The sequence below is a fragment of the Apus apus genome, chromosome 4, assembly GCF_020740795.1.
Source record: "Apus apus isolate bApuApu2 chromosome 4, bApuApu2.pri.cur, whole genome shotgun sequence".
NCBI lineage: Eukaryota > Metazoa > Chordata > Aves > Apodiformes > Apodidae > Apus > Apus apus.
The window spans coordinates 10,349,603-10,366,481 of record NC_067285.1 but is presented as its reverse complement, the minus strand read 5'-3'; the positions used below and the strand labels follow the sequence as shown (position 1 = coordinate 10,366,481).

The window sequence follows — 16,879 nt, the reverse complement described above, 5'->3', positions numbered from 1 at the left end:
CCATTTAATATATATATATATATATATATATATATATATATGTATATATTTTCACCAAATTAACTTGCAGATCACTCCCAGCTCTATTTTGGTACCTCTGGCATGTCATGGTTCTTGAAGAAGTAATGTGGCTTTTATGCAAGTTTTTAATATTTGAAATGATATTTAGAAAGAATAAGTAACAAATTGAGAGCTCCTGATGATAAAATTTCAGCTGAAATGGATGGTATTTTTTTCAGCTCAATTTTGATTTGTTGTTTTCTCATTTTATATGTATTTTAAATTAGACTTCAAGACTTAAGCATACTCACTGTAATGGTCTTGCTCTCTAGAAATACCTGATTTTATTTTTTTTTCTCCTTGTGTTTAGGGCAATTATTTTCTTTGTGCTTGATGTATTCCTTAAGCTAAGCAGCGTTCTGTTGATTCAAGTGTTTGAAAAACTATTTAAAAGGAAAATCCAGGAGATGCTGAGTTCCTGTTGGGGTATGGCTGTAGCTTCTGCTTCTTCTTGAAGTGTTTGTGTTAGTTCTCCTAAGAAGACATTTTAGTTGCTAGGTTCTTAATAGCTACGTTTCAGTGAAAGCACAGATTTTAATGGCTCAAAAAACCCTGCTTCTTGTGGGGTTTTGATTGTATTTTCTTACGCTAGTCTCAAACTTCAATGTTTTTCTTCAGATACCTATGGTGAACAGCTGGTCTTCCTGCTGTAGTTTCTGTAGTGGAAAGATGCAGGTGTCCTCTATTGGCTTTATGCTTATTTTTTGAGTGCAAGGACGGACATGTGCAAGTTTTTGAATATTCTTGTAAGAGATAAAAGCACTGTGTCGTGTAGCTGAAATAGCAAGCTTTTACATTCTCATTTTACTTTAGCACTACATGAAATAATGATTTTGTGAAAAATAATCTGATTTCACTTCCGATTAAGTTGCTGGTTGGTTTCTGTTTTGTCTGCTTTTTTTGTTTGGTTGGTTTTTTTGAGTGTTGCTCCCTAGTTCTGAACTGTTTATTGTTTATTGGTGTATGAATACAGATCCCAAAAGCAGTGCTAAAATGCAATTACTATTTGCAATTATTTCTGATCATAGAGGGGAAGCCTAAACAGGTGCAGCCTGTTGGGATCTTCCTTTGCCCAAGAGGTCTGTAACAATTCCAATTTTACAGTATACTGAATTTGTAGTAGAATTTAAGTTGGTTGCTGATATTTGAGAACTAAATTCCAAATTCAGAAAGAGATCAAACCATAATGAACTGGTGCTTTTCTTTTTCATAGATGTTAGGATATTTTTTTTCTGATCTAATGTATTGAGGAAAGCGAAACATCTATTTCCTTCTTGGTTTTTTTGGTCTCTCCCAGACAAATACTGTATTTGTGGTGCCATGTGCAGATACCCAAATTCTGATTTATAGTCACATGAGCTCCGTAAGGCGTGTTCTTCAATGAAACCCCAATCCTTTTAAGCTTAGTTTTGAAACTGATGGTTTCTTGGTTTCATTTCTACTGAAGTAATTTTAATGGATATCCTGGATTTCTTTGTCTTGCTCTTAATCACATGGAAAAATGTAATCTACTAAGTGGTGGATGTCGGTAAGTTCTGTTGCCTTGTAGAGATTTTTTGTTTCTATTTAGTGTTTAAGCTTGTGTATCTCCATTAGCAGCTTTATATGTTGTGTATGCAAAGACAAATATGTTGGAGCAGGCAGGGCAGCATGATTTGGTACCAGTCCGCAGGCCTGAATTGCCTTGCAGGGCGATGATTTGGTTCCTGATTCTGAAGGAGGGGTGGAAGGGCTATTGGGGCAACAAATACTTAAAGCACTGAACTTTTTCTTAGGTACCACTTTGAGCTTGCCTCATCCAGCTTCCTGGACATACTAGAATGATGGCCAAAGCTTCAATGGGGGCGGATTGGTAATTTTCTATCAGATTCCTGCATGATTGTAGTGTGATTGTAAATATTAAAGAGGAAATTGACCCACAAAAGCATCCATTGAAGGTATCACATTCTTCTGGGGAGAGATGAAAAGCTCTTGAATTAAAATTAGTTTATTAACAGAGAGTAGAAGTAGGAAAGACATGGTGCTGCATGTATCAGCATCAGATCAAGTATGCTGAATACAGCCTCCAGTAACAAGCCTAATTATGGCAGGGGTCAGCTGGCCTGGATTTAGTAGTAGTGTTACTTGCTCTGTAAAATAAGCTACAGGTTGGTTGTGAGAGAAGTGAACAATGAAATAGTATTCTCTGCACAGATCTGTCATGAGGAATTTAGGAGTTAGAGGACAGTGCATGACAGTATGTCAGAGGCTGTGATTAAAACCTTTCAATCATGCTCCCAACTGCTAGTCCTCACAACCAAGCAAGAATAATTTTAAATTAAATTTTTCTTATTTGCAGCATGCCTGAATTTGATCCTCATAGGATGCTAAGTATAAAGTGATTTCATGTGCATCTTTAAAAAAAAAAAGGAAATTTAAAACATGTTTCTAGCTTTTAATTATACTTTAATATTAACCCAATCCTGACAATTGTCAAACAAGTTATGTTACTCAATGTCTGTGTAGGAATCAAGGAAGCTTTTGGGTTGGTAGGGATTTGTGTGATACAGACAAGTGATACTCAGCTCTTCAGATTGCAGCTTCTTTTCCACCTTCTGAATGGGAGGAAGCAGAAGAAATGTGGGAGAGAAGCTATGCCCATTTGCACAACCTTATGGCCAAGAATCACAGGAGCTGGGGGCTGGTAGGGTGGAGAAGGTTTCATCAGACGTATGTTAATCCTTCAGCCTCACATAGGAATAAAAGACTTGATGTAATTTGTCTGTTTCTTGCCTTGCAGCAAGGGGAGGGATGGAGAAAGGCTTGGAACTGGATGGAGGAATACAGCACTGGCATGTTGTGTCTTGCTGCAAAGGGGGCATATGCTGAGATGGTGTTGTCCACACCCTGTTGCAGGGGACAGACCAATTTAGGTCCTGCTGCTTACATCGTTGTTTCCGTTGTCCTGCTTGTCTATCTTCTCCTGCTCTCTGGTTATTATTTCTGTATGTTGTCATACTTAACACTTCTTTGCAGCCTGTACCCAGCACTTTAGGTAAATGCTGGTTGTTTTTGTCTGTCTTCTACCTGTACCTGTGCTCGCTCTGCTTTTCTGGTCCTTTCTGTTTTCCTTGCAAGTGTCATTTTCTTTTATTTCTTTCCCACTATTTTGGAAATGGTTGAGTAAAAAAGGAATAAATATGTAACAAGTATATGTTAAAATTAATGAACTTCCTTGTTAAACTAATTTTTATTTATGTATTTTTACAGGTTCAGGTACTTATCCAGTGTTTCAGTTTCTTCTCTTTCCTTCTGTTCAGGGGCTCTTTTCTCACTTTCTTAGATATTCTCCTTGTATCCTCATAGTGTTTGTATATAAATACAGTGCCTTGATTTTGAACATATTGTTCTGGAGCAGATTGTCATGCTAAAATTTGATCAGTCCCTCTAGTCAGTGCATCTGTAGACCTTTTCTGAGTGCTTTCTGCAGATGTCTAATGCTTTTTGGATTACACTTGTTTTGAAAGGGGCTTATTATCTTTTAATCTGGATTACTTCAACCTCTCCTACTCATGTGAATGTCACTTGGGTAGTTGAAATACTCATCTCTTGCCCTGTGCATCAAAGGGAGAATCCAGGCTCCGACACTCTGGGGAGCTGTGTGGTGCACAATGGGTACAGTAGAGAAACGTGCTGCTAGGAGCTGAGAGCAGCCCTCACCTCTTTGTAAGTCAGACAGGAGCTGATGTGGGCAATCCAAATGCAGTGAATCACCTGCTCTCAGCTGCCACCATCTAGTGCAATCCTCTGGTCTGTTTGTTTAACACAGATTTTGCAAGGTACAAGTATCTGGAGATGGGCAGGTCTGGTGAGGCACTATGTTGTGCCTGGGCTGTGCCTGTAAAGGTTGCATTTTTCTTAGTAATTTGTCTTACAGTAACTTTTAAATATTCATAAACAGATCAGGTGATTCTGTGCTGAGTTACTTAGACATTTATAAATGACTTTTTTTTTGGTCTCAAATGAAGGGCAATAAGGTGCAAGAATGTCATTCTTTATAAGTAGACATGCAATACAGTGTTGTTTTTTTTTGTAATTTTGCTAGGGCAGTGATTGGAACTTTCATGTAGTTTTAAGATAGTCTACTTTTTCATAATATTTTTCAGATTTCCATTATGTTATTCATTAGAAAAAGGCAAGGTAAAAAGCTTATTATTGCATTATATTTGTACAGTGTTGTTTAATTCAGTTTGTGTCTAAATTTTTCCATTACTTTTTTCAGATTAACGTTGCTGCTGCTTTCTACTTTTACAATCTGCAAGGCCTTCATGCATGCTAAAGAGTATATAATCCATTTGGGTTTTGGCAAGCAGAAATCATGTTTTTCACTATTTCTAGTAGAAATGTCATTGAAGACCTTTTGTTTTTTTAGAAAAAAGAAAAAAAGATGCCTCATCTGAACAGATTTTGAAGACTCTGCTTGGAAGGATCACAGTGGTTTTCTTTTTTTTCTTTTTTTTCTTTTTTCTTTTGAAGGAAAACATCTTGTTCCTGTGAAGATACCCAATTTATCATGTCTTTTCCAGAATTGTTAGTATATGTGAAATAATCTTTTAATCAGGCTCCTTATAAAACAGAACAGTATTCAGTGCCATTTGGAGTCTTTGGGGTGTCAGATTGGAGCTTAAGATGAGGTGGTGGCTAAACCTCCTCAACAGCAGGAAAGAGCATGAGGAGGATTTACGGGAGGTCTGGACTTTAGGTGGTTCTTCATAGGAAGGTGAACAGAACTTGCTTTCTCTCCCATGTTTGTTTTAGCTTTATCTTCTGTCCTGGGAAAGAAATCTCTGGGATCATCATTAGACTCTGTAAGAATGTGGATGAACTTGAAATAAATTAAAATGTTGTCATCCTTGTTTTTTTTGTAATGCTAATGCATTAAATATTGGTTGGGGGGAAAAATAACCCCACATGTGAAAACTAAATAAAAATACTCAAGTTATGAAAACTAAGTTTGCAATATCAAGCACTCAAAATTAGACTGGTATGAATAATGAGGCTTCTAGTGCTTTATTTGACCATGCTCATCCAAATGTGTTTAATAAACCTCCAATTACTATATACTTTGCCTTCTTTAAAACTCCTTCTCCATGCAGTGTGTAGGAGCAGAAGTGGTGTTTATTGACTGATCACAGTCTCAGTATTTTTATATCTGTGATATTCTCTTACGGGGAGTTTCTTACCAGTTGTTTCTTGCCCTCCACCCATGCTTGTCAGCCTCTCATCCCTGTTCTTGTTCCAGCTCCTGCTTGTTTCTCCCTTCCCCATATTTCAGCTTGTCTGTGCTCCAGGCAGGAGCTTTTCTCCTTGGTGTGGCTGCTGTGGCCCCGTGGAAGGTGGGGAGGGTGGTAGGAGGGTGTCTCAGCTAGATAGGAAAGGCCTGTTCAGCCACTGTGCATTTGACTTGCTCTGTGGGAATGCCTATATCAAAAGAAGCTGGTGTGTAGGAGTCGAGGAGGTGAAACAGGCTTAGAGTTTATGAAATACTCGGCTCTTTGTTTCCAGGGGAATTCCTTGCAGTTTTCTTATTCGAGGTTTCAAAATGGCCTGGAGTGAATATGTGGTGAAATTCACTGTGGCACCAGACGTCTTGATAGATTTCAAGTCCCTAATCTAAAACAAAAATGCCATAGTTGTTACAGAGTCAGTGTTCATTTACAAAGTTATTTACAAAATATGAAAGTTATTTACAAAGTTATTTACCAAGTATTTCTAAGTTGCTTTGGCTTCTTCAGCTGTGGCTGAGCATCGTTTCAAGCAGCCATGCTTAATGGTCTGTCTGGTGGAACATGAAGGCTGTTTCACCAAGAGGGTAAGGACAGGGAGGAGATAATGCAAAATCCAGTTTAAACTGCAGGGAAGCCCTGGGTAGACAGAATGCAGTTAACCTTAAAAATACATGTAATGGTTAATAATGAGAATCTAGCCAGAGTGGACACATCTCCTGCAGGAAAAAATACCAGTTCTCTTTGGCAGTTTGTTGTTCTTCATCTAAATAAGAATACTTGCAAGGCAGAGGTGGTCCCTCACATCATGTTCAAACATCATGTTTGATGAACTGAAGGTATAGTTATGTGAAACGTAGCAGTTTCTTTGTAGTCTCATTCTATCTATATTCTAACTTGTCCTGAAGCAGTTCACTTTTGGTGGGTAAAATACATTTATCTGAAAGGGTCAGATGACCAAAACAATCAAAAAACCTCACTGGAAAAATGTTGGTTAAGCAGAAATGGGGGAAGAATGTGTAGATCTTTTTCATTTAGAGTATTCTAAATTTGTTTTGTTTTCCTGTAGTTTTTAAACATGTAATGTAAACTCTTGGAAAAATATGCCATCCCAAAGAAAACAACTCCAAGTGATCTTTGTGCAGTTTTAGAATAAATTTTATTTTTATTTAATTTAGTTTAATGAAGCTGAAACGTACACTTAAATTTGAGCAAATTTTATTCCATTTATGGTTATTATCTTTTTGCTGTGAAGAGTGCTGATTTGTTCAAGGAGATATTTATCTTCTGGGAGAAAGTTAAATGCAAAATGTGTTAATGGCTTCTAAAGGTTGAGGACATTTAGAATTGTAAACTTGTGGGCAAATAGATATTTTTTTTTAACTTTACCAGAGACTTGTGTACCTTCCCAACTCACTTCTGTTAGTTGGAAAGTAAATGTTATTGCATATGTCAATTTTGTACATTAGTTTTGTTCAAAGAGGTGTTCAATAAAACAAATACATCCAAGCTTTTCTCATCTTCGCTGAAGATCAAGAAGTGCAAATAATCTTAGCTAGAAAAAAAATTAAACAAGGGCCTGATATTGTGCACTGACAAGCTGCCATATGTAGTTATTCTGGCTTTTTCTGGTAGAACATAGAAAGTAAAAGGCCATTGCTCCTTTTCATGTTCAAAATTGCGTTAAAAGCACATTTTAAGATGATTTTCAAGTAGGCTTTTTTCCTAGCATAGTAAACCTCTGCAAAGGGATCTTATGACTTATGCAGCCACTAATTATGGTCAGAAAATTCAAGGGACTGAGAGTCATCGAGCACTCAACTTTGCAAAATAGTCATAATTATTGCATAAAAGCATGTTGAAGAAGACAAGCAAATTTATTGCATCAAATTCAGAGACAAAGAAACAAAGAAATGCCACAATCAACAATATTTTTGCTTTGTTGCTAGATGATTCTGCATTGCTGGTAGAAGCCAGGGTAGGATGCTACCGTAGGTAGTAATAGAGCGATGTTTTATTTGGCTGAGATGGGATTTAAGATATGGTTTGTCCCAATTTCTGTAGGATCAACATAAAGTAAGTTGTTGATGAATAATAGATACTTTGTATATAATGCTTTGTTGTTGTCTTGTGTGTTTACTTTTTCTCCTGCCTATCATTCTTGGTTTTGTCTCCTGTTTGGTTGGTTTTGATATGTTATTTTTATTGCTCAAAGGAACAGAGAAAATTATTTTGATGCTGGTTTAAAGTTTGCATCATCACCTTGGGGTAGGATCAATGCCATTTTCTATCAAATTTGTAACAAAGCCATGTGTGGCAGGCTGCTTTCTTTGTTTATAGGAATTGTTGAGGGATCTGAATGGTAGTGCCTGCACGCTGCATGGTGGCAAAAGTGAAGTATTTTATAGTGGAAAGTAGGTTTTTGCTACAGCAGGATGATCCTTGTTCAAAGGAGGATATTGGGTAGATTGGGAGTACTTGCTCTGGGGGAAGGTTGTATGCCACTATAGATGCAGAATTTGTGTGGTCACAAAAATGAGAACTGGATTTTCTTCGACTAGTATGTCCATTTAGAATAACCTTTTTTTTTAGGCATATCTAGTTATTTAGACCTGTACTAAGACTGGAAAATTTGTTTAATCTAGCAAGTTATGATTTTCAAATTTCATGTATTATGCAGGATTACACAGCCTGCTGATACGATGAGTTACCATGGAAACAGGGACATGCAGCCCAAAAGGTACATGCTGGGGGACCACACACGCAGAAAGTACCTTTTTGCATATTATAATAAGCTGCCACATAGAGTTAGCAGAATTCTTTGTACTTGCTTTTACAGTCTGTTTCTACAAAAACATGAAATGATATTTTATCACTTGGCCAAAAAAAGTGTTGTGTTTTTTTTCCCCTGTAAAGGCAAAAAATCTTCATAAAATAATGTTGGTGTGCATGGAATGAATCACAGCATGTATATTTTTGTACTTGCTATGAGTTCAAAGGCAGGGCACAAAAGATTGTTTCTACCCCCTAGGAACTTAAGGCATAGGTGACTTTCTGTCTGCTAGAGTGGAGCCTTTTTGTCATGATAGATCTGGACTTTGGTATGTGACCTGGCATTTAGTGCAATGAAGTAATTCCAGAGAGCAGCAAATCTGGTGAGCAGTGAATGAAAAGATGGATTTGAAAGCTTAGAAACGGGCAGTAACTTCCGCGTGCCTGTGTGTTTGCTGTGGAAGGGCATGGTCCTGTTGGAAGCTGGGATGGGATGTCCTGGGAGATATGTCTTGTTCTGCAAGTGCCCAGGGATCAATCTCCAAATACCTTTTGAAACTGATTTTCTTATTTATAGTAACTTCAGCTTTAATTGCATCTAGGTTTGTAATTACGTGCCTACAGTTACAGATGTGTCTGCAAATTTAAGAAACCATAAGTAAAGTCCCAGCAAGCCCTCAGTTGTCCTCTTGGTCTGCTGTTTGATTCCCTTGACCTCCAGATGTTGCTCAAATGTGAGACTGGGTTGTGCTCAGCTGTTCTGCAGCCCTGGAAGCAGTAAGCAGGCAGGGAATGGTCTTGGCTGCGGTCCTGTGGCAAATGAAGATATCCTAAGGGGCTTAGCGGGCTGTCAGGGTCCAGGCCTCCTCGCTGACCCAGCTGCACAGGCTCGGGCTGTGCGTGCAGGAAGGCAACAAGCTGCTCCCTCAGTGAGAGAGGAGATTAGGGGGCAAAGTAGGGTCACATCCAGATATACTGAAATCAGGCTAGATTGTCAGCCTGTAAACTACCATCGGCTGGCTGTTGATTTACAAGATCAAGACAAATTTAATAGTCAGCCTTCTCTGAACAAGCCAGCCATCACAGCTGGCACTAAGAGCCTTCACAGTATTATCCTGCTGGCGTCAACCATCCTGTACCCTGGAATAAAGGAGATTTCTTCCCAAAGAGAAGTGTCTGTCTGGCATATTTTAGGACTTCATTTTAACTGCTTTTGTCAAGATTAGGTAATGGATTGATCTATGGCGATGCAATGGCTGGCTGTTCCCGTGCTGTCTCCGTACGTCTGAACGAGGTTTTGTGTTGAGAAGAGCTCTGCAACCGCCTGGTGACTGGTTCAGCAGTTTGCTCACAGCTGGTCTGTGGTGGCTGCAGTGGCAGAAGCTCAAATGCACTTATGCAGATGAAAGCCCTGTAGGTCAGATGTTTGAAGATAGTAAATTGTAGGAGAGAATGTGCTTTGTTTGTATGTGACTCCTTGGCTTAAGCTATTTGGGTTTTGAAATGAAAGTAGTGACTGTCTTATTTTTGCATATGTGGTATTGAGAATGGAAAGTTGTAGCTGCTTGGGCTAAACTTTGGATTTCATCCATTGCTTATTGATGTATTTGTGTTTCTAGTGTGGTGGAATATGAAATGCTTTTGATATAGCTCATGGTATTTAAGTAAAAGTTAACTACTTTTAAGAAGGTGGATTTTTTCTGTTTGTTGTTTGTGAACAGGTGTTGCTGCAGTTACTAGATAGCATTTGAACTCTGCCTTGTTGTTAAAGACTGCTTAGGGTCTGACTAATCAGAATTTCCTAGATCAGAATTGCAATCTCAAAATGTTTTCTTTTTATTATGTTGTGGAATCATTGTCTGCATATTCTGGAGTCTCAAGTATGAGCTGATTCCTTATTTCTTTGGTTTATTTAATATTCTGAATGATTCTCTTCTGTTATTCAGGTTAAAACGCCCTAGGCGTGGTGTGTGCCCTTTGGCTTAAGTTTAGTACAAACACAGGGCATTATATAAAATTTTACACATAGCAAAGAATTTTCTTTTCAAATGCAGGCCTGCAGGTTTCCTGCTACCTTACAAAAGAAGTAAAATTGTTTCATTTTAGTGTAATATATTAGGCTTTAGTGAAAATTATGCCTTAGATACACATGCTTAGAATATTAGAAATGTTTGTGATTTAGAGTACCTATTTTGTCTGTTGAAATACAGAACAGAAAACCAGTAAGTGTTTAAGTGGAGCTCTAAAGTTACTGTTTTGTAAGATGATGTGCCACAGTGCTGTTCCTTTGGCAGAAAAGACCGCAGTTGATTTGCTTCAGCCTCATCACTTGAGAGGGAAATATTTCAGCAGTGGTGGAATATTTCAATTCATTATTTCTTCTTCAAACCACCTCTGTGAATATATAGGAAACTTGCATATATATTCTCAAGTCAGAAGACGCATAACACGTCCTCTGAGAACTGAGGAACTGCTGAGAGTAAGTTGTGCAGGGATGGCTTTTTCTGGAGGGGTCGCACCACACTGGGGCAGGAGCAGTGAGTCTTAGAGTGGGACTTTGGTGCTGTCAGCAAGGTGGGCTTTGGCCATTCCTGCTGGCTGGCCCCGGGCACTTGGCATTTTGTCGCCCTAGCACCCATGCAGCCCTGGTGCTAGTTGCCTGATGGGACATTTCCTTAGAGAGCTACATGAAAACTGCTCAAAAGTTTGTTCATATAAAATAAAAATTAAAAAATGTAATTGGATGGGAGTTTTTACTGTGAAGTAATATTGGCAGGGAATGTTTTCTGGAGGGGTAGTAAATGTGCTTTTCAGTAGTGGGTAGGAGACATTGAAGTGTTTTACAGCCTTCTTTGAATAACAGTTTGGTGAAATCCTTTATCTCAAGCTTTATATTGTGTTAGATAGTGATGAGGTAGCATCGGTATTTACAGTATCAAGTTGCAGGTGATTAGTTTATTATTATTCCGAGAGCTGCAGACATGATTGTTCCTACCCTACCGAGGTTTTTATAAAAACTTTGTTGCATAACTGTTTTGGGTTCTATTGTTGAGAGAAATTTCTTTTCAGTTATTTGTAGGTATTAAAAAATCAGTAAAATACACATGATCAACGTGTTATTTTTCAGGTAGCTAAAGAAGGTGATACAATTTAGGCTGAAGTTATTTGTGTTTCTGCAATTTTGTCAATAACTGTTGACAGAAAAAAAAAATTACTTCTGGGTTATATTCACCAGACATCAGGAGGAATGAAACAAAACTCTGATGCTAGTTATTTATAGCTATTTACACATATTTTACTTTAAAAAATTGTATTCTGAACAGGGAAGATACTATTTTCTGTAGCTTGTCTGAGTTTTTATTTTCCCTCATATGCTGTGCCAACCTAGGGTCTTGCTCAGTTTTCCAAGTTTTTCAGCACATAATAGTTACATGTTATAATGTCAATTAATATTGACAGGAGGTCAGTTTGAACAGCATTGGAAAATGGAAGTAGTTGGCAGTACCGGCTAATTTCACTGAATTTCCTTTTGCTAAAAATATCTCCAAAAGAACCTCTCTTTTTGACATACAATGAATGCTTGTTTGACTGTAGTTTAAAATTGATGGTGACTCTTGTCCTTTAACCAAAGGGCCTGAAAAATATGATTAACCTTTTGAAACATATTCAGCTTCCTCTGTACTATATGTAATTATGCTCGTGTCCTCCAAAAGTTTACATACATACTGAACTTGATGTGAGTAATCCCATCAGCTTGAATGATCTAGGTAGAAAAGTTCTGTAGAGCTTGTTCTGTGAAGTTGACTATTTCATTTGTCTACATGTTGGTAGGATTGATGAGTTCTGAGTGTAGTTGCCCAGTTGAGTTTTGTCTCAAGACTAGGTCATTAATATATGAAATGGCAAGATTTTAGTCCTGCTAATGGAAAGCATGCAGCACTAAATATGTATTCTCATTTATATTGCATGCAAATACATTAATATCATTTAAGATAGGTTGCAATCTCAAGTGTCACAGAATACTAGAAATAGGATGAGTTTCATATGCTTGTTTAGCTCCTGCCTCTGCATTATAAGAGCATCATAGTGGATTTGCAGGACAGCCTAGAAAGTCATTCCAGGGAGCCTTCTGCTGTTGGGGATCCCAGCCCTGCTGAGCAGGCAGGGGAAAGGGCAGTTGCTGGTGCCTTAGAGGTGGTCTCAAGACTCTGGAGAGGTGGAGCTGTTCCAGTTGAGGCATTTTCTTCAATGCTCTTCCCCCAGCATTGCCTTTTTTGTTTCTTCTTACTATGATGAGAAATTCTCATTATAAGCTTTTGCTCAGTAGAAGTGCTGGTCGTAGTTATTCTAGGTATTAGAGAATTACTTTATTTGGAAAGAAGGAGGCTAAACCTTGTAAAACTATTTAAAATACATTTTGCAGTCTCAGGCAGTAATTAAAATAATCAGTAAAGGGATAAAAATGGCATAGGGGCAGTACATTTTACTGTTAGCCTTTTGTCACTCTGAACAGAGTGTATTTTGAAGGCCTGCTGCCTTGTGAGCTCGGCTTTGGTTTCCATGTGTTGGAAAACAAGGGCTGCCTGTGGCTAGTCTGCATGTTGATTGCCTCCTAACAGCTTTAACTCTCAGGAGAGGTTGAAGTCTCTCTGGTCATGACCCTTTGTATTGCTCTGAATTTTCATTATATGTTTCAGATGTTTTTAATGACTTTTCAATTTTGATTCCATTGTATGGGCAAAAGACTTCTGTTCCTTAACAGAAAATGAAATGTTAAACTGGCATATTGAAGCAGGGAGTTCTGCCCTCCCTCTCTCCCCCCATCTCCCCCCCCTTTTTTTTTTATTATTTTAGGTACAATTGAAGTAATTGCTAACAAAGACAGTGAAAGTGCATGCAGATTATTTGGAGCATTTGTACTACTGAGCTGCTTTTAGCAGCACTAATCTCCAGCCCTCTTTCCTTTCTGAGGCTTCTTCTAAACCTCCTTCAACTGCAATGGGTGTAAGAAATGAACCAAATCTCTTGGTGGGTCCTAAATTTGATTAAATTGAAAGCTCACGAGGGCAGCAGCCTTGGGAATATTTTGCACTGTAGGAGCTGAATGTGGAGCAGTAGCTGTCTGGCACTGCTACACGGCTAAGTTTTCTCTATATTATCAGAATTTAGAAACTGACTGTGTTATTTTTCAATTCTTTGTGCTACCTTTTGTACTGAAAATAAGTTGTCAGGCATTTCAGGCTCCCACCCTTTAGTCAGCTGGATTTTTGTATTTGGAGTCTTGTCTCCTCTAAAATCTGAGTTTTTACAAGCAAGTAGATTATATGATGCTGAGAACAAGCTTTAAAATATAATGTAGTGAGGTTGGTAATCTTGAGGGATAGGTCAGATTAATGGATGTTGTAGGAGCTGGGTGGATATCTGAAGAATGAAGTAAGGAACCGGCTTGTGCTGCTTTAGGGAACTCTGCTTTGGAGTCAATTTCCAAGTTAAAAGCTGCTGCTGCCAGCAGACAGCTATGGTTGTTTGCAAGGGAGTTGTCCAGAACAGCAGCACACACTTCGTGATAGTGCAGCAGTACTTAATCAGGGTGAAGGACTGCAAGCCACCTCCTGGGGAAGGGTCTCTTTTGAGCTTGTCCTTATTACTGTTCTTCAATAGCTTATCTTTACCTTTTTGTGTGTGTGAATGAATATATTGAGCAAAGTACCCTTCCATGTGTTCTCCAAGGATATGTTTGTACCTGAAGGCAACCATACAGAGCATAACTGTGCAATTAAAAATAGTTACTTGAGCTTTGCTAACACATTTGTATTTCTAGTACTTGTTGATGGCTTAAGTATGCAAAATATTATGATTTTGATTATGAGTGTTACAAACTTGTGCAGAAGATGGAATGCTAGGATGGCAACAGAACTTCTTTGGGGGTTTTAAGGTTATTTTCACATAGCTCATGTGGCTGAGGAAACAAGGTACTCCTCTGAGATACAAACAGACTTTCTCAGTGAATGCTGTGTAACAAAGGGAAGTTGATTCTAGGTTGAAAGGTGGACTTATAAGGGGGCTTGAAATTATTGTTGCCATTGATTGACTATTTGTTTTCTTCCACAAAGATACATTAAAAAACCTCTCCAGTGTATTCAGAATCTTGAATTTCTCAGGGATGTCATGTGTTTTGAATTGAAGCATGAAGCAAAGCTACTTTCTATGATGCATGATGAGTTTGTAAAAATGTAAATGGGGCTCTACAGGTTTCAGACATCTGTTGACTTATTAAGCTGCATTATAGTCCTTGGGGGTGGGAGTTCAAGATACTGCTTAACGATATCTTATCCTACTCTCATGAGAAATTCCTTTGTAATTTTGCTTGTCTTGAAGCATGATATATTATTTCTTCTGAGCTTTCAGCTTACTTTTTGATAGGTTTATTTTAAAAATCCTTGTGTTTGTCTTGAAAGCACATGAAGCTGGTGACAGTGTTCTGCTCCCTGTTAAAAAGCAGAGACCTGCATTTCAGAGCTGGTTGGAAGGGAGATCTTGATGCAAAGTGCTCATATTACAGTAGAGTATTAGATTTTACTGTAGACCAAATTGAGGCTCTTTTGTGCTGAAAGAATAAGCCTGTACAGTTTTGATTGAAGAGACAGGCACTTAAAATTCTAGCAGATCTTTATTGACTGATTTGGCATGGAGGGGAGAGAATATTCATATTGATGACCAGGGTGTTACGCTAAGAACTAGCTAAGACACAGGACTGTGATGGGTCTTCTGAGCAATATGTGTAATATTTTTGTTTTAGCACTGAGTTTTTCTCTGACATTTGAAGAAAAGGACAAATGATTAACTTGAGTTAGTGGAGAAACATTCAACGTTTAACTGGAAGTTAAGTTTTTATATTTACACTAAATTTGGCTTCTCTTCTCTGTGTTACAGAAATACTAATACGGAGCATCTGACCTTCAGATCTCTACGGCTGAATCTCCTGATACCACGATTAGGAAAGAGTGCCTTCAGAACCAATATGTAGCAAATGGGTATCACACCTCCAAAGCTCCTCCCTTGGTTCGACACTTGCATGTTTTAAGGATCCTTGTTGCCTCAGCAGTGAATTGTTCTTGTGAACTTCAGAAACAGATTTCATGTGGTGCTCTCTAAACGCTGAGTCACCATGAGTAGTAATCTAGGAAAAGAAAAAGACTGTAAAGAGAAGGATCCAAAAGTCCCATCGTCAAAAGAAAGGGAGAAGGAGGCCAAAGCCTCTGGAGGATTTGGGAAAGAGAGCAAAGAAAAGGAGCCTAAGACCAAAGGGAAAGATGCCAAAGATGGAAAGAAGGACTCCAGTAGCACGCAGCCTGGGGTAGCTTTTTCAGTGGACAATACAATAAAAAGACCTAATCCAGCCACAGGTACCCGCAAAAAATCCAGCAATGCTGAGGTGATCAAAGAGCTAAATAAATGCCGGGAAGAGAATTCAATGCGCTTGGACTTGTCCAAGAGGTCTATACACATGCTTCCATCAGCTATCAAAGAGCTAACGCAGTTAACAGAACTTTATTTATACAGTAACAAACTGCAGTCCCTCCCGGCAGAGGTGGGCTGTCTAGTGAACCTGATGACACTGGCCCTGAGTGAAAATTCACTCACCAGTTTGCCTGACTCTCTTGATAACTTGAAGAAACTGCGCATGCTTGACCTGCGGCACAACAAACTGCGCGAAATCCCTTCGGTGGTGTACAGGCTGGGCTCCCTCGCCACCCTTTACCTACGCTTTAATCGTATAACTACTGTGGAAAAGGATATCAAAAACTTGTCAAAACTCACCATGCTTAGCATACGGGAGAACAAAATCAAGCAACTACCTGCTGAAATTGGTAAGTGATTGCACTGATTCAAGGTTTAATTCTGCGCTGAAGTTCATCCTACAGTTTGGTTAAGTGTATATAAACTTCTCCAGGTGCCCTTTTTCGTTGAAAACTTCATAAAATTATGCTCGTGATGCTACTGTTGCAATGTTAGCTTATATTAAGAGTATTCAGTACCTCTGAAATACTATTTTTGAAATACCAAAAGCTCTTTTTCTTCATCTGTCATCTTAAAATCTGATGCGTCTTGTTTTCATCTTTGCCTTGTGCTTTCACATATGGTGTCTGCAGAGCTCAGATGGTTTTAAAAAACCCAAAAGATACAGGGTCATATTTCATGTTAAGATTTCTTTATAAATCATTTATGAACTGTTGCAAGTTATAAACACATTATGGGCATGTTACAGAGGGGTGTGGCCATGGTAATACAAGGTAGAATAGGTAGCTACGTGCTGTTACCATGAGCAAGCTTTTGGATGCCATAACACTTAATAATGTAGGTTAATGATTCGTGAAAGCATCTACCTTTTATAAGTCATGAATATATTAATAGAGGGACTCTTAATATAAAGTGACCAAATGTTGTACGCATGGTTGATGATTCTTATGACTTTTTAATGAATAATATTTCTTTTTCCAAACATTGTTATAGAAGTTTGAGAGATGGTGAAATAGTATGAAAGTGGCTTATTGATTTGAATAGTGAATTACAAAAATGCGCTGTGTATCGAGAACTCCTAAGTTGTTCCTAATAGGTTCTGATTCATGGCAAACATCTCTTTATCAGGCTGTTCTCAAGCAATACTTGAGCAATGTATGTGCCTCATAAAAGGGAGATTCTATCATTAGTGGCCTTTTTCTGTGTATCACCATTTTTTAAAATGCAAGCATAGCTTAGTCCCTTTAGGGTGAAGGGGAACA

At 38.3% G+C, this 16,879-nt stretch overlaps 1 protein-coding gene across 4 annotated transcripts in view; it reads left to right on the top strand.

Moving 5' to 3' along the window:
• SHOC2 (SHOC2 leucine rich repeat scaffold protein) overlaps positions 1 to 16,879 on the top strand; it is a 66,571-nt gene that overhangs the window by 11,396 nt on the left and 38,296 nt on the right. For all 4 annotated transcript variants that reach the window (XM_051618500.1, XM_051618498.1, XM_051618499.1 and 1 more), the window contains one exon: positions 15,030 to 15,967. In XM_051618500.1, coding sequence (XP_051474460.1) covers positions 15,265 to 15,967 — 703 coding nt within the window. In that variant the 5' untranslated portion in view covers positions 15,030 to 15,264. The remainder of the gene's footprint in view (positions 1 to 15,029; positions 15,968 to 16,879) is intronic.